This window comes from Anguilla rostrata, chromosome 12 (genome assembly GCF_018555375.3).
Source record: "Anguilla rostrata isolate EN2019 chromosome 12, ASM1855537v3, whole genome shotgun sequence".
NCBI classification, from domain to species: domain Eukaryota; kingdom Metazoa; phylum Chordata; class Actinopteri; order Anguilliformes; family Anguillidae; genus Anguilla; species Anguilla rostrata.
In genome coordinates this window covers 22,323,006-22,350,097 of record NC_057944.1, presented here as the reverse complement: position 1 = coordinate 22,350,097, position 27,092 = coordinate 22,323,006, and the positions used below count along the sequence as shown (strand labels likewise).

At 45.6% G+C, this 27,092-nt stretch overlaps 1 protein-coding gene and 1 long non-coding RNA gene across 4 annotated transcripts; one reads left to right on the top strand and one right to left on the bottom strand.

The window, feature by feature from the left end:
- Positions 1 to 26,197, bottom strand: cep295 (centrosomal protein 295). 3 transcript variants are annotated; one of them, XM_064303534.1, is made up of 32 exons: positions 25,506 to 26,197; positions 24,807 to 25,007; positions 24,503 to 24,627; positions 23,945 to 24,038; positions 23,737 to 23,850; positions 23,489 to 23,629; positions 23,077 to 23,260; positions 22,700 to 22,867; positions 22,001 to 22,207; positions 21,818 to 21,918; positions 21,280 to 21,492; positions 19,689 to 19,780; positions 17,956 to 18,727; positions 16,965 to 17,157; positions 13,581 to 13,745; positions 13,152 to 13,328; positions 12,362 to 12,465; positions 10,936 to 11,080; positions 9,446 to 9,670; positions 9,201 to 9,346; positions 8,806 to 8,947; positions 8,595 to 8,692; positions 7,982 to 8,237; positions 7,284 to 7,444; positions 6,933 to 7,062; positions 6,072 to 6,547; positions 5,086 to 5,223; positions 4,688 to 4,757; positions 4,196 to 4,396; positions 1,718 to 1,814; positions 862 to 961; positions 1 to 230 (listed from the first exon to the last, which is right to left on the bottom strand). In XM_064303534.1, exons 1-32 carry the CDS (start codon positions 25,602 to 25,604, stop codon positions 189 to 191), a joined length of 5,577 nt encoding a protein of 1,858 aa, XP_064159604.1. In that variant the 5' UTR covers positions 25,605 to 26,197; the 3' UTR covers positions 1 to 188. The 3 variants fall into 3 exon arrangements, with proteins under 3 accessions (XP_064159604.1, XP_064159605.1, XP_064159606.1); XM_064303535.1 differs by having other exon boundaries at positions 6,933 to 7,059; XM_064303536.1 differs by having other exon boundaries at positions 9,446 to 9,640.
- LOC135236933 (uncharacterized) lies at positions 11,819 to 15,579 on the top strand. The gene is made up of 2 exons (XR_010324713.1): positions 11,819 to 11,968; positions 15,392 to 15,579. It is a non-coding gene; the product is annotated as an uncharacterized LOC135236933 (long non-coding RNA).
- Positions 26,198 to 27,092: the final 895 nt, after the last annotated feature.

Sequence of the window (27,092 nt, the reverse complement as noted above, 5' to 3'; positions counted from 1 at the left end):
AAAACTTTAAATCTTTAATCAGTAAAATAAAAAATTTAATTGCACTTAAGCCATCTGCCAATAAACAAAGTTCAAGTTATTTTAGTAGATTCTTCATTTCACAAAATACATCTAAAATGGCCGGTGAAAGTAGAACATAAATTAGAAGACAATTGGTTAGACACACATAAAAAGAGGAGTTCACAACTTCAATGCCGAGCTTGCTTAGCCCTGAGCTTCTGTAAAGTTTTCTGTGAAGAGAAGGAAAAACATTTAGTGACACAGCAAATCAGGGTCAGTTAAAGAAAAAGAAAAAAAGCTAATGGGCTCCGTAATTAAAAAGGAAATCAATTAAAAGCTTCCCAGACTTTCTTTTAAATTAGAAGACTTCATGGTCACCCAATTAGAAATGGTAAGAAAGTGTCATGTTTGTTTTGTGTATGATATAAATCAAAAACCTCTGAATGATATGAAAGTAACTCTGAACAGTATGTTATGTTAAAGTCTTTAAACAAGTCTTAAAATAATTGTTTATATTAATATCTGATGTAATACTAAAATGAACAAAACAGTTGTTTGATTCTCCAAATAGTAACTCCCACTTTCAACATTTTACACAAAACACACTCCTATCTTGGATTTTTAGCTGCATTTATTCTACTTTGTTAAAGGGTACAGCAGCTGTTTTAACCTACAATCAAACTAATGGCAAATCCATTGACCTAAACTTCCTGACAGCACAATACAGCTGTACTTGAACATTACCACTTCGGTCTCAGAATTACATTTTCATTACACTGCATTCAATTAGCAGAAGCTCTTGAACAGAGCAGCATACATAGTAGGTGGATGCAGAAGTGGTGCTCGCTTGCGTTCTGGTACCTTCTGAAACTCCTTGGCTTTCTCCCTGTTTTTGGCATACGATTCTTGTCTCGACCTAATTTCCTTCTGCTGCTTCACCTCTTCCAGTCGGTTATATAATCTATGGATGCATCAAGACGGTTATTCTTCGGATGTAAAACGCAAGCCAAATTGCTTTTCAGCACTCTGGTTGCAAGTTCTTTATTTCCATCTGTCAACATCAGTGCATTCAGCACATCTTTAAAGTCTCCTCTGCCAATTTTCATTTGTAAGTCTTCATAAGTAAAACGCTCACACACACTGAATTAATTCATCTTCAAAAAAAAAAAGGGAAGCTGCCTTCAGTAACATTTCTTGAATGCCAACTCAAAGCAGAGGTCACATACATTGTTAGGGTACACGTTTAAAAACTCCCTAATAACCAGACTGTCCGTGTAAATTCCGTTTGCCTGGCACAGGTCACAAATTTTCAGGGCCATTATTTAAATTTTCACGTGAAATTCAGCGAGGGGGAAATAAAAGGCCGGGTTTAATAAAATGCCAAGGCCAAGGGCTGACAGCTGCATAATGGCTCCAGTCAGCCACGGTGACAGTAGGGGAGGAAACGTGCCCTAAAGTGCCTGTGGTTTAGTGGCCAGGATCTACCGGCAGCAGATACACCATTTCACAAGGGAGAGGAGCGTGGCCGAACTTCAGCCGCAGAAATGTGCACAGCTGAAACCGGCCAATGGACTTCCAACTACCTTGAGTGGCAGCCCGGGCATGCAATCAACGTTTCTGCTTTCTACAAAAGCCCTCCTTCCCTCGTCTGCGTTTCTGTTACAGTAAAGCGTTCAGTTTGCGGATGCACGGCCTTTTATGAAATCTCTCTTCCCACCTTTCTGTGCGCTGGTACATCTCTGCCTCCTCAGTCTTCCTGTGCTCCGGTGTGCAGACTCTTACTTCCCCCACCTTCTTCAGTTTCCCCCCGCCCGCTGAAATAGAAGCGCAAAGCAGGAGTCAAAACAAATGAGAGCGGGCAAAGAAGGAGCTTCCCTGTCTCTGCGGCTCTCTTACAGCCAAAGCCAAAATCATATCAGGCATTCTGGCTCAGAAAAAAAGGACATGTTAATGCTTCAAACTAGCATGGCACCAACTTAATTCACTGCATTATGTTGCATTAAAATAGGGCTGCTCTATCCAGGCTGGAGAGGGATATAATCCAGCAGGGGGAAAAAACAAGACCTTATCTACTGTCACAAGTCAGATTAAGTGCACAAATCATTTCCATTAGAACATATAATTATATATACGGAGTTATATCCTTGGATACTCTTTTATCCTCAGGAAGAGAGTGTTTTTAAAAAATGAAGCAGTTCTGTGGAAAAGCAGCCTCCACGATAAGGCTCCATGAGGAGAGCAGGACACCATCATTTCTAATTCTGAACACCTCGCTGTAGCTCAGGATTGCTCCATTCGGGTGAGGTCAGACAGGATATGCTTTTAACAGCAAGGAGCGCCTTTTAAGTTTTAAGTGGTTTTTTGTTTTCTTTTTTTAATATATATTTTTTGGGCTTTTTCAGCTTTATTTGATAGAACAGTGTAGAGAGACAGGAAGAATTAGGAGGAGAGAGAGGGCGAGACGTGCGACAAAGGTCGGTGGTCGGATTCGACTTCGCAGCTCGCATTGAGCATGTGGATAGCTCTCTACAAGCTGCACCACTAGAGGCGTGTTTTCTATGCTGCCAGGAACACCAGGAACCTCGCATTTATCCTCTCCAGGTGCCTCGCTGTTTTTTTAAAGCTCTTGGTGTGCACCAAGTTGAAATGATCCCACTTTAACAAGGTCCAAGGTTAAAAAAAGAAAAAAACAAAAAGAAAAAAAAAGCAGCCTAATTCTTTTCTATGCTGTCCAACTGCATGATAATGGACGGGCCTTGATTCCGCTGTTAGGTTCCACTGTAAACAAAGACGGAATAGAATTGTTGTTGCAGTTTCTGTTGTACATATCTTGCTTTTGTCGCTTGCGCTCCAAACGAGCCAAAGAAACTGTTCTCCACTTATCCATGTTTTTTTTAAAGACAAATGATGATTGACAGGAGTAGCCAAAAAAAAAACTAGAAATACCGCCTCGCGGTTGTATGCCCCCGCCAACCAGTAGCCAGTGAAGTTGACCTTTGACCATTTAGATATAAAATGTCATCACATCATCATTTTATCCTGTGGTGTGGGGATGGCTGGTTTAAGCAGCCACACCTGCCCTGGGTCAAGCTAATTAGACCTGGCCAATTGGATAATTGGTGAAGAATTAGATAATTGGCCAGGCTAATTGGACCCAGGAACAGGAGTGGCTGCACCTGTGCGTAGTGCGGTAATCACTGCGCACAGGTTAAATCTGCCATCCCCACCCACACCAGGAGCTCTCTGTCATGACAGGGTTTAACATCTGCTCATTTGGCTATACCATCTTGCCAAACCCTTGTGGAATAAATGTGGACTGTTTTAACATCTTCTCCCTGTGTCTCTGTGCTGGAGGGCCCCAAAGAAAGCCACTTTGGTGGCCTGTGGCAGGCGTGTTTGCCACAGTGGCGCCCTCGTGAATAAATGTGGACTGTTTTAACATCATCTCCCTGTGTCTCTGTGCTGGAGGGCCCCAAGGAAAGCCACTTCGGTGGCCTGTGGCAGGCGTGTTTGCCACAGTGGCGCCCTCGTGAATAAATGTGGACTGTTTTAACATCATCTCCCTGTGTCTCTGTGCTGGAGGGCCCCAAGGAAAGCCACTTCACTACATGAGCAGATGTTAAACCCTGTCATGACAGAGAGCTCCTGGTGTGGGTGGGGATGGCAGATTTAACCTGTGCGCAGTGATTACCTCACTACGCACAGGTGCAGCCACTCCTGTTCCTGGGTCCAATTAGCCTGGCCAATTATCTAATTCTTCACCAATTATCCAATTGGCCAGGTCTAATTAGCTTGACCCAGGGCAGGTGTGGCTGCTTAAACCAGCCATCCCCACACCACATATCCTATTAGACATTTGTGTGAAACTTTGTCATAATTAGCGTATGAATTCTTGAGTTATGGCCACAGTGACCTTGACCTTTGACCACCAAAATCTAATCAGTTCATCCTTGAGTCCAAGTGGACGTTTGTGCCAAATTTGAAGAAATTCCCTCAAGGCATTCCTGAGATATCGCATTCACAAAGATCGGGACGGACGGACGGACAACCCGAAAACATAATGCCTCCAGCCACGGCTGCGCTGTCGCGGAGGCATAAAAAGATGTCTCCATGGCCTCTTTCTGAGTAGGCTTCATAAAATGAAGACAGGACCTCATTTCCAAGCCTACAAAGCATTTCCTGATGGCAGCCTTACCCAGGAGCTCAGCTTGGGACTTCTCGCGCTGGCTCTGCAGAGAGATCTTCGGCCGGTTCACGAGCGTCGAGTTCTTCACCTCCTCCCTGCGGGCCCTCAGCTCCTCCAGCCTCTTGGCAGACCTCTGGACGAAGTCCTGCCTTTTCTGCAGGAAGGCTTGCTGCAGGTTACTGTGAGGCCACTGGAACTCTAGCAGCATCACTGCCATCAGAAATGCATCGCAAGAAAAATATTATTATTTTAAATCCATATTCAAAACTGTGAGCTCAAGCTGCAAGTTCCTGGCACATGTCGCCATTGCAAAATATTGACCAAAAGAGCACTCAATAGAGAAATCTAAGCTTTAACACAACACAAATTCTCAGAAATACTCGTAGACATTTTAATATGAACACTAGATAATGGCCACAACAGTACTAGGCTGATCAAAAGCAATTCAGGATTATGTTAATACACCGCTTGCAGAAACAGATGCCTTCCTTTGATCCCCACCTGCGTGAGATGGCAGCGACTCGTGCTTTATGCTCTCGCTGTCTTCCACAAGGGGAACAGACTTGGGGATCTGCGACAACAAAACAAGCTTAAACAATCCTCTCGTCAGAAAAACAAGCTGTACAAAGATGGGAAGAGCTGGCTAATTAGGGACAATGAAAACACAACTGGCTGAGCCTTCCCAAATGAAATTAGGAATTCAACTCTCTACCGCACATTGAGAATAAACTAAATGAATTAGAAAATTGAGGCCATTGAAGTTATTCAAACAAACGAGTGAAGGTGTCAAACTAAAGGATCAACAAGCAAGCTGGTCCCTTTTCTCACTGCAGGGGGGCAAAACGGGCTCAAATGTAGTGGGGCAGGTTCTTGAGGAGACAAAAAAATGAGTCTCTCACCTCATCACTCGATAGCTCCTTCCTCTCAGCCCCAGTCTCCTCCTCCTCCTCCATGCTCAGCTCCTGCATCGTGCTCTCAGTCAGGTTCAGGAGAGTCAGATCTGGCTCCTCCAGAATCCCCGTCCCGCTACCCGCCTCCTGAATCGTGGGGGCAATGGGCCAGTCAATACTCTGCCAGCACCATGTGAACCAAGACCTCACAGGAGGAGGATAACCATCTCCCTCAGAATCAGAAAACCACACAATGGTGCTAAACCACTACCTCACATCTGCTGCGTCCAGTGTGCTAGTCTTTAAGTGTAACATTTAGCAAAATGGGTCCCCTGTGGATGGCTCCTTCAATGCTAACTGACATTTGAAATGATGACTGTTTCTGACGCAGACTGAAAACCAGGCCAAAGGAAGTCATCCTTTGCTTGGTCACATTCACATTTAGAGCAAGTCCATGAAACAAAAACTTCCCTCAGGCTTCCAAGTACAGAAATATAACCCTTACTCAATAACTGTTAATGGCAACTGAAATAAAAGGCAAAACAAACGACTTGCTGTGTTGATCAAATTAGACAGGGAAATTGGTTGTAATGAAGTTAAGATTCATTTTGCCCGTCACCTGCTTGGTTATGGCCGTTACTTCCTGGCCAGAGGGGGACGTAATAACCTGAGTAATCACTCCAGTGCAGAGCCTCCATTCGGACAGTCGAGGCACCAAGGCAACACACAATATCACATCACACACAAAGCTGGCGGGACAAACCCCAAGGGAACACTTGGAAGACGCACACCTCCGCCTAATTCAATTCATTAAATCTGCCAGAGAAATAAAATTGTCTCTCGTTTTGTCAGACCCAAGGGGCCAGTTTGAAAGCTCTGTTATGCCACATGAAGTCGCCCCCTAGTGATACCTACATTTTTCCTCGAAAAGCCAACCTTCTGGTACACTTTCATTCAATAAATTATTTCAGATTAAAATCTGAACACACACATACCAACACACTGTCCCAGGCTGCAGTTCTGGTGGCCAGGCTCTCTGGGTCCTTCAGTGCCAGAGTCTTGTCACCCTTGCGGTAAGCGGACATGTCTGAGTGTGTTCTCTCTGGCGGGAGGGCCAGCGAGGGGGTGTCGGTGGCGGGTGGGCTGCAGAGGCAGGACCCTGTGAGGGTCTGGTCCTCCGCGCAGAGGGCCTCCGTCAGGATGGAGTCCCGGCTGCAGCTCCGCGACTCCGGCGGCAGGCACAGCGAGCCGGGCGGCGAGGGCGGCGGGCACAGGGAGGGGTCCCGTGACTCCGCTCTCAGGAGCTCGGGCGAGGGCGGCTGCTCCAGCGTGCTGTCCGGGTCCGCGGCCCCCGTCGGCGGGGTGACGTCACTGCCCCCGGGGGAGTGCAGGTCCTGCTCAGAGAGGTGAAGGGTCTCATTCTGAGTGACCTCAGCAGGCAGTGGATGAAAGGAGTCTGAAGTGGGGTCCACTGAAAGATAACGCCAAGACAGCCTTAACCTTACAGAGCATCACTCAACACAAAGTCAAAAATCCAGCCAATCTGTGTCAGCAAAGACTCAATTCACACTCTTTTAGCAACCATTGCCAGAAAACTAATAAGAAAGACCAAGTTTGACCAAAAAGATCAATTCATTTGTTAAACAATATGCTAAAATAACAAAGGTTCTAGAGCATGCAATTTCCAATTTAAGATCCATAGCACCAGACCTAAGCACAAAAATATGCATATATCAATAAACAGCAGTTTTACATTTCATAAGGATGCGGCACTTCAAGTGTCAACCCTAGAGTTTGTTCCTGCTAGCTCTGCGATTGGTGGACCAGGGTAAAAATCTGGTCCAATTCCAGCTCACCGAGAGTTGTGTCCCCATCGGCGGTGTCATCCAGGGCCGGAGTGTCCCCTGTAGAGAGCTCCTGAAAGACCCCGGTGTTCAGCAGCTCCTTGCTAGAGTCAATGTCCTGAACACTCCTCTGACACTCCTGCTGAGAGAAAAAAAGTCAACTCAACTCACTCACCAATGTGTGCCCTTAAGACATGCAGTAATGACACGCATCACATTATTGCCCTGTCCTTGTGCAGATCATTACAGAAGATGAATTTGAATGCCCGTACACGACTTTGCGTCTGGAGTTCCGCGGGCTGCGTAACTTGCTGAAGGTATCAAGGTGCCGATGGCGGCTGAACCGCTGCTGGTTGGACACACCTGTGTGAGCGTGGGTGTGGCCTCGGGCACGTCTGGCCTGGGGTGCGAGGAGCCAGGCTTCAGCAGAGAGGCTCCCCCGAGCGATGCTGGCCCCGAGGACTCACCCCGCTGGGCTCGGGCTCCACGCTCCGCATCGGACAAAAACGGACCACTGGCTCCTCCTGTTAAAAGAACACAGTTCATTTACTCCATATTACCCGGATGGTTTCAAAAGTGTAGTCAGACTGCTTACTTCCAACTTGAATTTATAGCTGGTTACACAGACAAGATCTGACCTTTTGTTCTAGGGTATCACTTCAAACAAGACTTTATATAAAAAAAAAAAAAAAGAAAGCATTTGTAAAAGATAAACATGTTATGGACAGGTAAGAACAGCTACAGCTGTGTGTGTGTATGTTTGTGTAATCGGTTTCCAAAAAGGAGAAACCAACCACTAAAAACAGCACCTTGTAGAAATGCACTATATCTGAATAGTCCTAATTTTGTTTTTAAAGCATCTCATTTGTACCACTATTCCCAGGAGCATTCTTTTTACAAATTATTCAGGTCATCCTGACATGCATCTCTTTGTTTTTTTTCCCCCGACTACACATCAGATCTGGAGAACACTAATGGGTACAATCAATACCATGGCTCGGAAGCCTAATGAGTGGGAAATGAAAACATTCTTTGCATAACCATTTAGCACTGCTTCTTACCAGAGCTCCCACTGTGCTGGCCTGCAGAAAGCTCCTCCCATTCACCTGTCCGCAGCCGCCCTTCACCCAGCAAATGGGAGGAGGAATCAACAGAGCGTGGACTAAAAGACTGCATTGTGGTGATGTCACGCCCTTCATTTAGCCAATGAGAGGTTGACTGAGCCGAGGGATCACCAATTGACCGAGTGGAATCCCTCCGTTCCGCCTGATATTGAGGGGATGACTGGTCCAAGAGGTGTCCTGCTACCTGGCTTGCCTAAATATGATACAGAGAAGTCAATGCTGTTCCTCCCACACAACAAAGCATAGCAGCCGCTTAACAGCACTGTCCCCCACACCCGAACCGAATGGTTAATACAGACCCACTCTGTTGAACACAAATTAAATTCTCCCGAGTGCAGAATCAATACTGTCCCACTGGCTAAACACAGTCGATACAGTTGGTTGGGCTCTAACAAGCTGCAGAACTCACAAGCTTTATCAGCAAGGGGCATCATCTCAAAACTGAGAGGACAGGTTTAATAAAGCTCACCAGGAAGGCTGCAGTTTTGTTTTTAAGTCTGTGGGTGGATGGGCACAGGGAGGATGATCGATTGAGGGAATGAAAAAGCACCTCAGGTCTCCTTATCTGCTCCTGTCTCTCCGAGTGCCGGGAGGAGGAGGAGGTGGAGGAATCAAAGTCCGGCCTGGGCTCCAGAGGGAGAAAGTGACCTGAGAGATAAGCAGAATCCATTTCAACTGCAGGAGAACACCACCTTCAAATTTCCATTAAAAGAACCAGAACTTTCCCATAAATAATGCAGAATTTCATTCTGCAGCCTTACAAGAAGAATTTTGGGCTCCTTCAAAGCTGCACTTTGAAACATCTTCCACAGCCCCCATGAGCCCGCTCTTTCCAAGTCCTCCTCGTGTGTCTTCAAGGTACAAGTTGGTCAAACTTCTACAGACATTTTGGGTAGAGGTTTCCTAATTTCAACAAAACAAAACACTAATGAACTTTTTACAAGTAACTTGTAAAAATAAAAAAAATTAAAAACCTGTACATGCTACAATCAAAGTAGAGTCAAAAGATGCCTTTGTTTATCATCTTAAGATCACTGGCATTTTTTCAAAGTCTGAACCAAGAAACATTTGCGTCTGAAGGATGAAACTATGGACCTTTTGAGGCTGTGAATCAAGCTGCTCGTGTGAACATTTGGGGAGAGTGAACTGTAAGCACCTGGCTTGAGTGCCCAGGGGTTAGCGACCAGTCCTCCGAGACAATCTGGTCCCTTGACCATGGCAGGGAGATAGAGGAGCTGGACCCCCCTTTATCCAAAACAGCTCTCCATGCAGCTGGAGAGCTTTCAGCAGGACTGGGCACCACTGTGAATGACATGCATCAGTAAGTCAGCACTGGAAAGTATCACTGAAAATCATAGCACGTCAGAGTTGTGAATGGCATGGGAAGTGGTGTGCGAGTACCAGCAAAGCTCCCAGCAGATGCCAGCGAGGTGTTGAGCTCCTTGGTGTACTTGTCAATGATTCGCTGTAGGCTGTCGTTGCCCAGGAGCGACTCTGGCGAGAGCGACCCCTGACTGGAGATGCTGCCGCTGTGTCTGAGAGCAGGGGACAAGGCTCCGCCTCTTCCTGCCGCCTCAGGGGTCGGCAGTGACGCATCTGCATGAGAGAGCCAACGCCCCGGCTTAGCTGTACGTGAGGAAATGTAAAGTGACCCAGTTTGGTCGCTCACGTTTCAAGGTGAGTCTCGAACACTACTCAAGTGATAGAGCATTTCTAAAGCTAATACTTGCAGCTGCTGCTTAAAAATTACCCATATCTAGGAGTAAGCACTGTAAATAAACGTTCTGGCAAAGGTAACATTAGTCATTTCATTCAGGAGAAATTTCACTCCCTTAGGCATATTATTTTCCTTTTACTTCTGAGAGCTAATGTGGGTTAGATGACATGCAGCTACAGATACATTTAAAGACCCAAGAACCAGGCTACTTGGTCCTCAACCAGAACACTGAAAGGAACTCGTTTCCAGTCCTACTAGGAATTCAGCACCACCCTCAGACATATGAAATTTACAGCAGCAATTAACTCTGCACTTCTTAAAGAGGGAAGCATTTTAACTGCTGCAAGAGAAGAAGGATTAGGGGTACACTCAAGAAATTTGCTAAATGTATTTGATACCAAACACTTTCCAGTTAATGACAGACCCCACGGTTTTCATACAATTAGCTTTTCTAATGAAATGTGAAGGCACAATTAAAATGCTAATTGATGCAAAGTTAAATCAAAGATAAAACTTTTGTACCATCAAATTACAGCATCCACAAAAAACAGCAAGAGAAAAAGCTGCATTATCTGAGCAGAAAAGACACACTAGAAAAGAATAAAATAATCGCAAACCCTTGCAAGATACTAGGCTGGCCCCACAGTCCAACCAAGTCAAGCAGAAACTAGGACATTTATACAGGTCACCGTAACCAATGTAACAATGCTTACTTCAAGCAATGTAGCATAACCATATCTACAGTTCATGAAAACAATTAATTTGTATTCTAAAGGGTGAACTGTACATCCTTCTCTGCAATATTTTCATCCTAAATTATATTTAAAAGGAACAACTAAAGCATACAAAGCATAGATTCTTCCATCAGAAGCTAGTTTTGTGAGCAAACCTACAGGACATTTAGGAGGGTTCGCATTTCTTTGGCTGATTTGTGAAACCAAGAAATCTCAACACAACTTGAACAGAAGTGTTTTCATAAACAGTGGGCGGAGACGCAACGCATCCTGCCCTCAAGCTCACCCCCCACTGCTTTCTACGGCCTGTGACCAGCTTCCTAATCGAAGCTATGCAGCAGGGGAAACACTGTGAGATGAGCTAATCAATTAGTGCACAAACGAGAGAAAAACTTGAAGAGCCAAGAATTCCAATCCAGGCAGTCAGACACATTCCTTACCTGCAGCAGTAGAGCTGAAGTCTGGCTCATTAGCAGAGAAGCTCCCTGTGGAAATGGTGCAGGAGGACAGGCACTCCGCCTCTACAGGGGTTTGCTCTGATGGAAGAGAAAACCTCTCCTCTGAGCAAGGGAGAGACATCCTTTCCTTGTGGAGAAGTTAAGGCACAAAAGAAGAAATGGTAAAAATACAGGTTTACATATTTCTGCTTTGATAGACCAACAGGCACTAAACTTGGAGAACTTGCCGAGATAAACTTTTGATAGATAGCAGTCGTGTTAACGCGGGACTTTTTACGCAGGTAAAAAAGCCATAAATGCTTTTTATAAATGCAGATATTCCAAGGATTTATTTAATTTATGTATTTATTTGAGCCAATCGTCTTTTGCGTTGTTTATTGGTCATAATACTTACACAGCCAGAGGTAACATTGCAAGAGTCAAAGAGAGAGTGCTTAATTTGAATGAAGTCTAAAATGAGATGTCACGCAGTATCTAGCTTGCACAACGAGAGTAAATAAAAAACAAAAAACATTCCTAGGGCTTTTAGCATTATTAGCCTGTGTGGCAAAAATGTGTTTTGATCAGAATGCCAAAAGGTTACTTGTATCTTATTTCATCCTGCTTCGGCTACAAGTTACAAAAATTACAAACAGTGTTGTGAGTTGGCATATTATGACAAAAATAGTTATTTTTATAACGCAAGTGAATGAGTGTGAAAAGCAGACTTCGAAATGTCATGTGTTCCAAAGATGCAGCACTCCAAGCACTTGACCAAAGTATGATAAGTATCGGTTCGAAGAGATCAGTGCATACTAAATAGCAGTTTGACAGAAGATAAACACACACACAGCAATACAGTTGACTTCCATGTCCTGAGCTCAGTTCAAGTGTAGAAACCATCAGGATATGAATATATTCACATATTCTTCAGTAAGAATTGAGTTACATCATAGCTCAGACTGGGAACACACACACACGCACACGCACACGCACACGCACACGCACAGACACACGCACGCACATACACATGCAGGCACATACACACACACAAATACAGTTGACTTCCATGTCTTGAGCTCAGTTCAAGTGTAGAAACCATCATGATATGAATATATTCACATATTCTTCAGGAAGAATTGAGTTACATCATGGCTCAGACTGGGAACATACAAAACATACAGACAGACACACACACACACACACACACACACATACAAAACATACACATCCTTTCACACACACCACCCCCCCCCAACCCCTCAAAAAAAAAAAAAATGCTTCTCTCGGATAATCATGAATATTGCAGTCATGATACCGCAATCATTCAGATTTGGCTACCCTTCATCACTGGTCCACCATGCAGCAGACCTCAGAAGAGTTGTGCTGAAACACTTGGCACACATGCACACATCAGAGGGATTCTTACCTCCTCTGCAGCTTTGAAGTCGAGGATCATGAGGCCTGGGTGGGTCAGAGAACCATGGCCATTATCAGAGGAGTGCTGTGGCATGCATGAAGCTCTGGCAGCATCTACATGGGGTGGAATCCAATGACTCAATAAGAAAAACTACCTCATATGTAAACACAGCCTCAGCAAGGTGGAGGGGACAGATGAAACACACATTAACATTCATAAAACGAACAGGCCCTGGGCAACTTCCAGCAAAGAACCACTGACTGGCTGAATATAACAGGGCTCTACAAAGCTCCCAGTTTAAAAGCATTTTCTCGTGAAAATTGATGCGCGCCAAATGGAATTAATTTGTATCCTAATTACATGTGCTCCTTGGAAAAAAGTTAATGTAGAGCCTTGAAGAAACGGCCAAGTAAAATCCGGTTCTGCAGGCTGTTCGACCTATGGAGGTAGGCTCTAACGTGATAAATTATAGGTAGGTGTACTCCACAGATAAAGACCATTCTCCCATTCTACCACCAAAACCCATGTTCCCCTTTCCTCCCCCTTCCTCCCTCTGTTAATCTGAGTCATCCTCAGTCATGGTCCTGGAGAGCCACAGTTTGCGCCACCTGAGTTACCTGTGTAATCAACTGCTTTAACCTATCAATTGTTGAGCTATTCAAGTGCCAAGTCAAAAAAGCCAGTGGACCCTGTAGCGCTCCTGACCAGGATTTAAGGACCACTGCTCTAGCCACTCTAGCCCAGCACAGTGCTGCCCTTCCCCTGCCTCTACGCCACTCGGCCCTCCCTCCTGGCTCACCGGGCTCCGGGGACGAGCCCGACTCCAGCTGCAGTCTCTCTCTCCAGGACAGTCTGCTGGAGCGCCCGGTCACAGTGCTGCTCCCGCTGGAGTGCTCCGCTTCGGCGCGGGGCAAGTCCTCTGCCCCCGAAGGTTCCTCCGTCAGAGCGCAGGACACTTCCTCCAACTCCTCTCCAACTGCCAAAGCATCAGCCAAAGCACACATGAAGCACACTCCATCCCCAGGCTTCATTTAAAAAGCACAAGCTCCTTTCATTTAAGATCCATTTACAAAGTCTTTCTATTTGAAGAGATGAAATCAAGGATTTAAGTCAGGAAAGGAATGGCCTTTAGTTGATCTTTAACGGCATTCTCCAAAGGTTTCTAAATGCGAGTGAAGAAGTAAAAAGAGACAGGCACTGGGTGTTGGGGGCACTGGCGATAGCTGACCAGTGGCAAGGCTGGCATCAATGGGAGTCTCCACTTCCTGGATGGCACTGAGCTCGTGCTGCTCGATTATCTCCAGGATGCCAAGTCTAGGCCGTGCCAGTGGGGGCTTGGGGGCGCGAGGGTGGGCAGCAGCTCTGCTCCTGAGATCACTGTGGGACGTGAGGTCTGGGACAGGGGGGGGGGGGGGGGGGGATACAATACAATTCAGTCTAGTTGGCCTTTTCCATACAAAAAAACACTTTCTATCCATTCTGACTGATTGAATTCCAGCAATTTCTTCTATTGATTATGCATTTACTTATTGTTCACGGTGTTCAAAGTTGATGAGTGTAATGTACTCTGTAATGGATTCTACCACAGAACAAATCTCCCCCAGGGAACAATGAAGCTTTCTACATATCCATCATCAATCAGTACTTCTGTGGTTTCTGTTGCCAATATAAAGGGAATCAAATATGCAGACAAAACATAATCCCATAGTTGCATACAGAAAACACTGGAGGGGTGGAGGGGAGAGAGTTGGTCAGCCCTGCATGGCAGTGTTTACCAGTCTAAGGGCACGTGTGTAAAGAATGTTTGCTGGTGCCACATACGGCAGAGCCACAGAACGCACTGAACAAACTGGTTGAATGGCATTGTTGATGCATTTCCTAGTCAACATTCAAAAAAAGGGCCACACACAAGCATGCACAAATATCAATACAATACAAAACACACACCTTACATGTCTTGAGCTCAGTTCAAGTGTAGAAATCATCATGACATATTCAAATATATTTCTGACATAATTGAGTTCCATCACAGCTCAGACAGCAATCACGCACGGACGCACGCAGTTTCGTACACAGGAGCTAACCCATGTAAAAGTTATGTCCTTTGCATTACGTCAACAGTTCTGAAAGTTCAGATCTAATATTAAATCAAAGTAGCAGACGGACTGAAAACGCTAAACGCGAAAAGTCTGCTGCTTTTTGTGAAATGCAAATGCTACAACTGCTGGAGACTGCATCTCACACCAGAGAGCAGTCTGTATGCTACAATTAACACCGTTAGTTTCCAGCTGAACTATGAATAAAATTAAAGAAAAGCCTCTTTTGATTTCCACCATCAACATTTCCACAATTCAACCTTCAAAAATGAACCAATTTGTGAGAGGCCTCTGGGGACGTTCTGACACTGTAAAATCAGCACCAAGGGAAGACAATTTACATCCTGAACAGCTACAGCAAAAATAAGACTGTTTACTGTGAAGGGATCATGTTTGTTTTCCTTCTGAATCTAGAGTGCATGCGAGCTGCTATCACCAATAGCCCACCCAAAAAGAAAAACACCCAAGCTGAATTTATACGTTCAATTGACACTCTGGCAATAAATATTACAGTCCTTTAACCTTGACTTTCAGAACATTCCACAGTTGGGAACCCTTTCATAGAAGCAGTAAAAAGGAATGCAGGTGTCATCTGAGGTGAAATATGCAAAGGGGGTGCCCTTGTTTCTATGGCGTCTCCTTAAATGAGGAGCATTTACATACAAAGTGCCCACTCCACATTTCAAACGCAGGTCCAAAGGTTTGGACTGAAGCTATATCCACAATAAACATAAATTACATATCTCAGGGAACAAACAAAGACAAACAGACAGAGCCAGGTGTCTGAAATGGAAAGGCACAGTGGGAGGCTACAAGAAAAGGCACAGACATGTGCATGAGTGTACATGCGTGCACACGCGTGAGACAGGGAGGTTAACAGACAAAACTATGTATACAAAATGCAGATGAAGCAGTGTGCCATCTTCTTGTAAAGTACATGCAGGCACATAGACACACGCAGGCACGTAGACACATGCACGCACACACACACACACAAATACAGTTGACTTCCATGTCTTGAGCTCAGTTCAAGTGTAGAAACCATCAGGATATGAATATATTCACATATTCTTCAGGAAGAATTGAGTTGCATCATAGCTCAGACTGGGAACACGAACACACACACACACACACACACAGACACAGAGACACACGCACGCACACAGACGCACGCACATACACACGCAGGCACATAGACACACGCAGGCACGTAGACACATGCACGCACATACACACACACAAATACAGTTGACTTCCATGTCTTGAGCTCAGTTCAAGTGTAGAAACCATCAGGATATGAATATATTCACATATTCTTCAGGAAGAATTGAGTTACATCATGGCTCAGACTGGGAACACACAAAACATACAGACAGACAGACAGACAGACACACAAAACAGACAAACACATCCTTTCACACACACCACCCCCCCCCAACCCCTCAAAAAAAAAAAATGCTTCTCTCGGATAATCATGAATATTGCAGCCATGATACCGCAAACATTCAGATTTGGCTACCCTTCATCACTGGTCCACCATGTTTTGAAAATATGCCCAGTGAAGACTGATGAGACAATCATCTTCCTGTAGGAAGGTCTTTCAGGGACATGGAACGGGAGGGGGCACACCTGGCCTGCGTAGGGACGCGGTGCTATAATCAGGGATCTGAGAGCAGCGAACCAGAAAACCCCTGTCCTCTCTGTGACTGATGACTCAAAGGCCCTGCACCCACGGGCCAAGCACACACACTGCGGCTGGAACCAAAACTGGAGCTCGATCCGCCAAATATCGCCAATTATCCCACAACGTTAGAGCCTTTTGTTACTCAGTCAGCAGCTAGGATGTAAAAACGGACACTGCCATTCGGTCTGTTTTGGTCCGTTTTCAAAACGACAAAAAAAAGTGGGAAAAGTGCAGCAGAATTTGGACAATTGTACTTGTTGCTCTGGGAAAATTGTGGGAAAACTCAAATGTGCATGTCCGTAACTAATGCCTGTAAATAGTCCGTTCTGCTCTGTGACTAATTATTTTGACATCAGGAGTCTAAATGATTTTAAAGAGAAAATTATCCAAACATTGCCAGCGATACCCCTGTGGTTCTCTGGCACCTTGAAGCTGAGCTCTGGAAGGCGTGGAGTGGAGCGCAAGCTAACAGTGTCGATCAGCAGCCCTCGGGTGTCCGAAGAGCAGAGGGGAGCCGGCGCTGATGGAATCGGTCCTGCATCCGTCAGCGCTGCTGCTTTCAGAGGCTCGCGCGGCCCTATCTGGAGAAAGCTAACGAGACACTGGTATCCATGGTAACTAGCCAGTCAGAACAAAGAGCGCGACACACCGACAGTCTTGGACACTGTACAACCACACACCCAGGAGTGGACGCACACACTTAGACACACACACACAGCCTGACATTACAAACCTTCATGCATGCACGCACCACACAAAACCATTGCTTTTTTCTAGTTGTAAAATGCGTTTCCATTCACTCCAAAGACGAGACTGAGAGAAAACTACGCACCATCTGACAGAGCAGTATGGCAGAGAGGGGCTGCCTGGTTCTGAGTGGTCGGGGAGGATGAAAGGGAGGGCGGCTGGTCGCTCTGGGGCTGGGAAAGGCTGCCGCTGGACTCCTCGATGGCCCTCAGCAGAGTGGACATCAGGCTGAGACGCTCCTCCCGGCTGACCTCTGACCCCGTCTCCAATGGCCTGGACTGAGAGCACAATGGGATGAAGGACTTTAACAAGACCCTTCTGTGAACTTAATGGATATTTGTAAAAACTGAAATGAAGCTTTGGAGTGGTGCCGGTTTAATAGGGATAGCTACTCCTGCTTTAATAGCGACCCCCCTCCTCCCCCCTCACCGCGATGGTCCGTCTTTAGCGGATTTGTTAACCTGGCCCTGCGCAGCGGTGCAGTGACTGAGCAGACAGCCCGGCAGGGAACGGTGCCCTGCGTGCGCCAGTGCAGCGGCCCGAGTCTCCGGTAAAATAAAGAGAGATCTACAGGGCAGAGCAGCAGAACCACACACACGCACGCGCACACGCACACGCACACGCACACGCACACGCACACACAGTGAAGAGCGACCTGGGGAAAGGCAGCACTATCGGGCAGGAGGAAGCCTGGATAAGCACGGTGCGAGGGGGCCAATTCATAAACAGGGGGGAAGATGCACCCACGCACAAGCAAACTCACAAACCAACATTTGGACAGGTCCAACCCGCGGATGAGTGCTGGTGGGGGGCAGTGTAGTATAATGGGTAAAGAACTGGTCTTGTAACCTAAAGGTCACTGAGAAGGACACTGTCATTATACCCCTGAGCAATGTACTTAACCTGCATTATACATTATATAGCACATATCCAGCTGTATAAATGGAGGCAATATAAATGCAATGTAAAAGTTGTGTAAGTCGCTCTGGATGAGAGCCTCTGCTAAATGCCCGTAGTGTAATGTGCATCACCCTGCTGAGGAAGAATAGGCCCATCAGCGCGGGCCGGACAGTTACCTGCGAGCCGGAGAGGAAGGTGTCCAGGGCCTCGCGGTACCTCCTCATCTGCTCCCTCAGCTGGCTCTGCTGGAGGAGCAGCCTCTCCTCCTGCGCCCGCTGCTGCTCCTGGACGGCGCTCCTCTGCTTCTCCACGCGCTGCCGCGCCTCCAGGAGCTCCCGCCGCCGGGGGTCCGGGTCCGGCCCTGGCTCCGCTGCTGAAGCGGGCGCCGGTCTCGCGGGCTCCAGGGCTGGGAAGGCGGGGTCGACCGGCAGCGGCTGGCAGGAGGGCGGGCGGGCGTCTACCTGCGGCAGGGCAGGGGGGTTCCACTGGGTCTCGAGCCCGTGTTCCGCTGCGGGGGGTTCCTGAAGCGGCCACTCGCTGGCCGCTACGGGGCGGGGGAGAGGAACTGGCTTTACATGGGGGGGGTCCAGGGCAAGTACGCTGGAAAGACTCTGGGAGGGGACGTCAGTGTCACTGCTGTGCATGTGCGAGAGGCCAAAGGGTAAATTCGGCACTGCCCCACGACCGGGCACAGGAGCAGGCCCCTGCTGTGGCAGCGCTGTGGAAGGGGGGAGGGGCGTCGCTGAAGGGGACAGCGCAGTGGGGGCGCAGGGTCTGAGGAGCACTCCCGTGGGGGGCACCAGAGGCGGAGCTGCCCGGAGGTGCGGAAGGTTCTGGAAGCCTGGAGGATTAAGAGTAGCCATGAGGGCTCTGGAATACTTCATCTTAAGGGCGTGCTGGTATTCAGCCAGTCGACGACGAGCGTCCTCCACAGACTGCTTGTGCTGCCTGAAAGCCAGAGAATGGCATTACTATTATACATTTATTATGCGTTATGAAGGGTGACTCAGACAACGCACGTCATCTACTGCAACATGAGCAGAGGTACAGCAGAGCAAAACTAGAGCAAAGACATCCAAATATACAGAATGTGCCCATGTGTCAAGATGTGACAGAAGACCAACAGCATTGAATAATACAATACGGCAATCAGCCCATTAGCAAACATGAAATTACCAATAAAGCACTCTGGTACAAGAAGTGCATTAGGAAGACAAGAAAATAAGGCCAATCCTTTCAATTTATTAAATGAAATTGCACTGCGTTCAAAAGAACGTTTTTTTCTACCAGGATTATAAATATAATGGCTTTATGGTCTATACAGCTAGAGAGATCGCTTCATTTAATCTTTTTGGAGCATTTTCATTTCGAGATGAGGATAAATCATAGCTCACGTGTCCAGATGACATCAACAAAAAACTATTTCCACCATTTTGTCCTCCCAAACAATACTTTAAAGAAATACCGGAGCACAAAAACCAGTGCTGAAGCGGCATTATGAGCTGTGCCGCGGTGAAACTCACTGAGAATGCGAATGATTATACAGATTCTGCAGACGAGAGCTACCAGCTGTCAGGCCATTTTATTCTTCCAACAGCACATTCCTTCCAGAACAGGAGTTAAATAACAGAACAAAACTTTTTTGCCGTGTATGCAAATTTCAGTGAAAGAGAAAAATTAGCATTTTCACGTTACATTTTCTTGCCACTTATTAGTGTATAAAATTCATTTCAGCAATTACAAATATAGAAGCACGCCATTGCTATTAAGCAAGACACTGCTGAGTTCCTGAGGCAGACCCGGGAACAGCTGAACTGTGGCCATCAGAAAGCCTTACTGAGAAAATGGCTGACCCCCAACGACCCACTTCCCCCCAGATCCCTATTGGTCACAGCTGAGGGTAAATCACCGGTTCTGATCCAGAAGACGCTGCTGGTACTGGCGGACCCTGCGCGAGTGCTCTTCTGCATCCTCCATGGCTGAAGACTGTGGTTCAGGGCCCTTCTGGAAATCATTCAGTAGCGTTAGCAGCTGTTCTGTGAACCACTCACTTAGTTAAGTTACATTGATTAGAATTTTTTTCTTTTTATAAAACCCAATAAAACGGTTGGAATTTCAGTGAAGCAATTACACTTGAAGCACAACTACACCCTCCCGTATACTGGAGGAATTCTGGAGTGCACTGCTTCATTCAGATGACAGGATTAAAAGCTTTAAAAATAACATTTTAATTATGCTCTTTCATTGAGTCGGTAATAGCACACCAGAGCCACATTAGACATGTACACAGTTACACACCGATATCAGCCTGGCGTGCAGGTGTGTCCAACATCATTATCCTTCTGCTAGCAATGTCTTAAAAGATTACACTTGTGTACTTAGCACCAGCCAACCTTGAAGAAAACATGAGTTACATATTAAATTAAACATTGTACTTATTTAAATGGATAAATTTTACTTAAATCCTCAATTCACAGTTCAGGGGGCAGCAGAGCACATACCACCAATGGAGTTCCTCCATCCAGTCTAAAGTCGTTTTCACTAACCTGTTTTAGCAGTATCACTATCTACCCAATATGGCAGTCGGCATTTCAGCTAATAATCTGATCTTTTACAGAACTGCTGCTGAACATGGAAAAGTTAGTCTCTTCTTTTCTGGTATTATGTACATCCCTGTTACTCAAGGTGGTGAGATGCAAAATAACATAAGCAATGTTAAAGGCTTTCTGAGTAGTACAATTACTGCACAGGATACAGACACCTACCTCTGTTTCTCTCACACAGAACAGAGCTCAGGCCCAAACTACAGAACTATCATGAGGAACCTGTCACCATTACTCAGTATGGTCCCAGAACTCTAGGCCTGTGTAAACCCATCTTGAGATGCATGAAACCAGGTCAGGCACTTTGTTGGGAAATTGAATCGATTTTGAAGGATTTCAAAGCAAAGCGAGGCTAAAGCCAAAACCCAGATCAGATAAACTCAGACTAACTGGTATTCAGCCTACAGGCCTTTTTCTTTGTTTAATAATTATTTTGAGCTATCATTACAAGAGACACAAATGTTGCTTTCTTTTACATTTTAATTGGAAACACCCCCCCCCCCCACCCCAAAAGAATGTCAGTGATATTTTTAAAAATAGGCCTACGTGACAAGATAAAATAAGAATTAAAGAAAATCAGTCATGCAGGGCTCTACACTGCTCCCATTTTAAAAGCATTTGCTCCTGAAAATTGTTGGGTGCTAACTGGAAAAATGATTTAAGAGCACAACAACTAATTCAACTTGGTGTGCTCCTTGGAAAAAAACGTTAGCATATATCATGTCTGATGTCGCAAACATCCAAACCTAGACTACAGGCACATTTCTCATGATATAAACTTCTGACAGAAACTTCACCTGAGATACAGCTGACCTGTAGCTACAATTGGAGAGACTGAAACAGTTGTTTACAGAGCATCACCAAGATTAATCTGAAACTTTTGCAAAGCCAGCCTACCTCAGGAAGCACCGAAGAAGTAGAGGGTACTTCCTCTTGATGTGCTGGGACTTCCTGTTGGACACACTTTTCAGGATTTCCCTGAACAGCAATCTGCAGCCTTTCTTTCTCCAGCTGTGCCTGCTGCATCTGGAGCTGCAGAGTCCGCCTCTCCTCTTCCAGCTGCTGCAGCAGCTCAATCTGCTCCTGCTTCTGCTTCTCCAGCTCCTCTGCCTGTCAGCATTAGAGCGGGTGCACGATTCACAAATACCCTTCTGGACAAATAATGGCATCTCTGAAGAAACTCCGGGCTGATATAGGAAGTACCAATAACTTCAATTGAATACAACAAGCAAAACTGACTGCTACATGAGAACCACTGAGCAACCAAAATACAGCCACCACGGTGTCACATGACCACCATTAATGTCCAATAACCTGAGACTTCTACCAAGCTTGTCTGGGACCTTCCTTTTCAACACTGAAGAATAAGCAACATTCAGTACAATTTCACTCCAGGAGCTTTACAACTGCAAGAGACAGGAAGTGACATGCTCACCTGCTTCCTCCTCTCCTCTGCAGCCAAGCTGATTCTAACAGCTTGCATTTTGGGAGGCACCAAAGTCCCAGCAATGATCGACTCCTCTGTGGTTTCATGTCCTGGAAGCAAATAAGAGGTTCAGTTAAAGAGTATTCTCAGACTCTGAACTGAAAATGTAATGCACAGAAATGGGGGCGGGACCTTGGGAAGGCTGAAGGTGGTCAGGAGGGGGTGCGTCTGGGGGCGGGCGTCCCACTCTGTCCCCGCTGGCTAAAGAGCCGCTCTCGATGGTCATGCCATCTGCGGTCATATCACCACCAGCACGGCTGCTCCACTGGCTCCTCTGGTTCCTGATCTTGTTCAGCAGCTTCTTCAAAGCATGAGGAGGAGCTCCCTCTGCAGGCTCAGCTACAGAATACAACAACATGGAAAGTGCACACAATTCAAACACTACTCATTTAATTGCTATGCTGATATCACCCTTATCAGTCCAAATAGCACACTTTACATTTGACATATTGCATATTTATAAACATATTTAATGAAGCAAGCAATGTCAAGTATTCGACTCAAGAGTAAATCTGCTGTGCCTACACTGGGAATTAAATCTGGAGCTTGTAGTCAGCTCCTCAAGCATTAAACAGGAACAATACAACTATCCAAAGCAACCTTAAACAAGAACAAAGCTACATTCAACCCAAAAACTTTAATCACCCACGCTGTGGGTAGGTAATGTGTCAGACTGCCAAAAATAATTGTACCAGGTCTATAATTCTTTATTACAGGGGTGAATCTGAGGCCACAGTCTGATCGTTTTATTTTTTTAGGTAATCAGCAGCTGCTGCTACCTGGCTGAGCACACTAGTTTTACTGTGGAATATAAAGTAAATGGGTGTGAACCTTGCGCTTCAGTGGGGGGCAATGGAGACTGGTGGTCCAGTGCCTGCTGCTCTGCAGCAGGGGGCATGTCAGGTTCCAGGGTCACATCCAGATCATCGTCATGGGTGTCGGATGACAAGGCAGGAAGTGGCTCCGGAACCAACTGCAGGACCAAATCTCCCTTCATTCCTGCAGAGACCGACCAAAGGCGGGGGTCAAAGTTCAAAGGACTGAACAACCACTACCTGAAACTGTACGTGGATAAACAAGTATGGCCAAAAATGGAAAACAAGATTATAAGATACATATTTCTTCTGAAACGTAGGCTAAAATCTTGCATGTAATACAGGGTTAATGGCAAAATCATCAGGTAACTAGGCAAAAAACAAAGACCGTACGTCTTTCTCCAGTGTACATGTCCTCAAAGGCGAACTCCAGATCCCGCTGTCGGTCTTCTCTCATTTCCTGCCTGCTGTAGAGGGGCTGGAAAGTCTGCGGGGGCATCTGTGACACGGCCTGTCGCCTTCGCAGCAGATCAGCCTGCTGCATGTGTTCAAGCTCCTGTAGGAGGCGCTCTCTGTCCTGTGGTACCAAACACAGTGCTCATCAAAATCTATTCATTTTTATTTATCTTCTTTTTAACCAGTTGCAATAATTATCAATCTTTCGGGCAAGCAGCCACCGATTATACAGGACACCTAGTCATGCCCTTTAATACATGCAAGGAATCGCTACAACAATGCTATAATGAACAAGGCTATTCCATTGCTTGAAGCAGATCAGAGGTCAGAGGTCAGGCGGTTGGAGTACCTGGTAGAGATGCTCCTTCCTCAAGGCGTGGCTCCCCCTCAGCCGGGCCTTAGCCAGCCGTTCCCTCCTCTCACGCTCCTCTTCCTTCCCCAGGTCCTCCAAGCGCCGCCCTTCCTCTTCTGCCGCTCGTCGGGCGTCCGGCTAGACTCGGCAACACAGAGCAACAGTCAGCGAGGGCCGCCAGACGTGATTCAAAATACAAGAAGAGGATGTTTTGAGCAGTTACAGCCACCTGATCGAGGGCTTACCTGAGCCGTGTCCTCTTCACGATCCACAGCTGTCTCGGGCATATGGAAATGTGTGACTGTGAAATTATCCACATCAGACACTTTGACTGGGGGTGGCTTCTTTGCCTCAATTTTCTGAAAACAAAAGATAATTTTTTAACAGTCAATGAATTACTTAATACAGAGTGCTGATGAGATTAGCTTTCGTTTATAAGGAACAATTACTGACTTCAAATGGTTCTGGTAAAGGTGGTGGGAGACTGGCCACTTTTGCTGCCCTCTCTTTCTCTACCAGCATTGCTTTTCTCCTGGCTTGGATGTGTCTGTGTGAGGAGGTTTAAAGAAAATTCACTACTAGCATGAAGAAACTGGTTGTACAGGCAAAGGAAAAATACAGTAGATAAGCAGGATCTGTATCTGGTTACACAGAATAATGCATAAAAAGTGCTGTTCCTGGAAGATGTATTTCCCAAAGGTGAATTCAGCAGAGTTCAGACATACTGCCATTCTTGTTTAATCATTAATCAGTCAACATGCAGTGCATTGCTCGTACACACACTGTGCACACACTCAACTTAGTACTTAGGCTGATATCGTTCTTTGGATTTCAGAACTTGGACAACACAGCTCAAATTACCATAAATTAAGCCAACTGTAAGACATCTCTGTAACCAAACTACTTCACAGTTCAACAACTTTATGTTTATCGATACACAATTTAGAGTCACAAAATGTCTCAAAAATGAAAAGTAAGGCAACGAGAGCAGTTCTGTTTGGATGAGCTCACCGGCTTTGCTCCTCCTGCTGTCTCAGTCTCTGTGTTTTTAACACTCTCAGGGCCTCGCGGTGTCGTTCTGCTGCCCTTTCATGCTGTTCCTCTGCCTTCTGTGCCATTGCCTCCAAGTCTGGCTCCTGCAACAACAAATAAACAGTATTTACATTCACTGCTCAGGATTTAAAACAAAGTCTCTGAGGTTTCACAAGTACACATCTGCAGGGTTTGGCTGACTTCCTTGTGAGCTGTATGCGTAGAAAACACAACAAAGAGACAGAGACAAAAAAAAGATTCAACATGGATCTCAGGAACTTGCATTTTCTTTCGCATTCCGATGACCCTCCCCTAAAGTTTGGAGGCTGTCCTGGTAGAGTTTTTCCAGGTCCTGCAGCTTCTCCCTTTGCTGTCTCTGCCATTCTTCCTGCAGCTGATCTGCCAGGTTCTGAAGCTCACAGTCACGTCGGCGCTGTACCTCCTTGCGAATCTGTAGTGCAATGCACCGCTCCTGTTCTCGAACCTGTAATACAGACAGACCGTGCTGACAGGACATACTCAGGCCAACTCTCAACAATAAAGTGAAAGCAATCGCAGTACACGTGTGTGTTCAGTGCCAAGTCACGGACAAGGGTTACCCCTCCTTTCAAGACATTATTTTCCAGGACATTTTATTTATGCAAGACTTAAGCCTTTGATGTTGTTAGTTTAACATTAAAAGCTAACAACATTACGCCTTTAAAAACTAACTGTTTTCCATGATATTTTGGCAGTTTTAATGTTCTCTTACTGCAAAAAACTGCATCAAAATTCCTGGTTTTCCCAGGAACCCTGATAAAGAGTGTTTTTTTCTTTAAGCTCATAATAGATAAGGTTAGGCTAAGGAGCAAGAGAAACTGATCCAAGATCACCACAGTTTGACAGGTTTTAAGACACCCCCCCCCCCCCCCCAAATTTGGCAATTTAACAAGTCAGCTAACCATTAGGTAACAGCTTGTTTGGCCGAGTTCACCAGCCTCACCTGCTGCAATCTTAATTTCCTCCTCCTTTCGTGTTCTTCTTTAATGAGTTGTGCCTCTTCGTTTGGACTTAACCTTAATCTACCCACTTTCCTCTTCATGTTCCCTTAGATGGTCAAACTGGTCCATATACGTTAACTGTCGGCAAGTGTGAAATGTTTGCTAAGTTTGGCTTACAAACTAGGTAGCTAATAACGTTCCAAAAGGTAGTGTAATTATCGTTGACAACATTCAGACAACGGTCTCCATGTCAATTAGCTTGGTAGCTAGCTACAAATAGCTCGCTTCGTACAAGCTAGCAAGTTACATTTATGGACATCAAAAAACTTGAAGCTAAATCTAAAGATACATCGCGTTAAAGTACTGTCGACCTTTATGCCACAGTCAACACCTAGCTGGTAAACGAACATTACTAGTCAACTAACGTTCACTCATAATGAAGAAAGGCGAAGTTAAAGTTTGCGACGTTGCTAGCAAACCAACTAGCAACGCTATAGCTGGCTACGTAGACTGACGTTTGGCAATGTCCTGTTCATAACACGCTTTGAATTATAAGGTGCAAAACGTATAGGAGACAGAGATAAACGAAATAGGATGATCCCTTTCTTCGGATTTCTTGTAGCGGCTACCTGAAATTCTGCTTTGACGACTGCGGCAAACAATGAACTGGATGGTAGTTATCGTCAAGTGACGTAATATCCTCTTTTTAAACTGCCCGCTAAAGTGGAGCGTAAACAGCGGGAGCTCTGCGGGCAAGCGCAAATGGAGTGTAATTCACAATGCGGTAGTCAAGGGTACCTCAGAAGTAAATACTATTCTTTCCTGCCAATATGTAAAAATAATTCAAAAGATCCTGTATCAGGTCATGTAAGAACAGGTGTGTAGCCTATATCCCAGAATGTATCTCGAAACTGGGCAAATCACATAGTTTGACATACGGCTGAATTACTGGCAAAATTCGTGGGACTACAATGGGTTGAACAGGTGTATCCAGATAGAGTGGTTATATGTTCGGACATATCATCAGCACTGCAAAGTGTATGCTCTTATAAATCGGATAGAAGTGATCTGCTATTAGAAGTCTTTATGTCACTTTTTAGATTTCATAGGATGGGCGTTGCAGTCCAGTTTTGTTTGGGTGTTGGCACATATGGGTGTTTGGGAGAAATAGCAGACACATAGGCAAAGAAAAAAAGGCATTAAATAAGGAAATAATTGATATTAAGGTCACACGAGGTAGGGGAGGAGGCAAAAAAGTTATCAGGACAGCCGTTATGGAAGAGTGGCAGGAACAGGGGAATAATGGGCAATGGCAAAGATGGCAAATGGCTATATCAACTACAAAACTCTGTTAGGGCAAAGCACGTTAAGGACAAAAATAGGAAAGAGGATGATGGCCAGGATAAAGTTGGGGCACATTGAATTGAATTCTTCTTTACGGCTGGTGGGGGACACATGGGCTGTGTGAGATGTGCATAGTACTGGAGATTGTTTAGCACGTAATAATGGTGTGTGGTAAATTTGTTGATGAAATATCAATGTTTAATTGGATAGTGGAGGGCGGTGGAAGGGTCGGTGATATTAGAGAC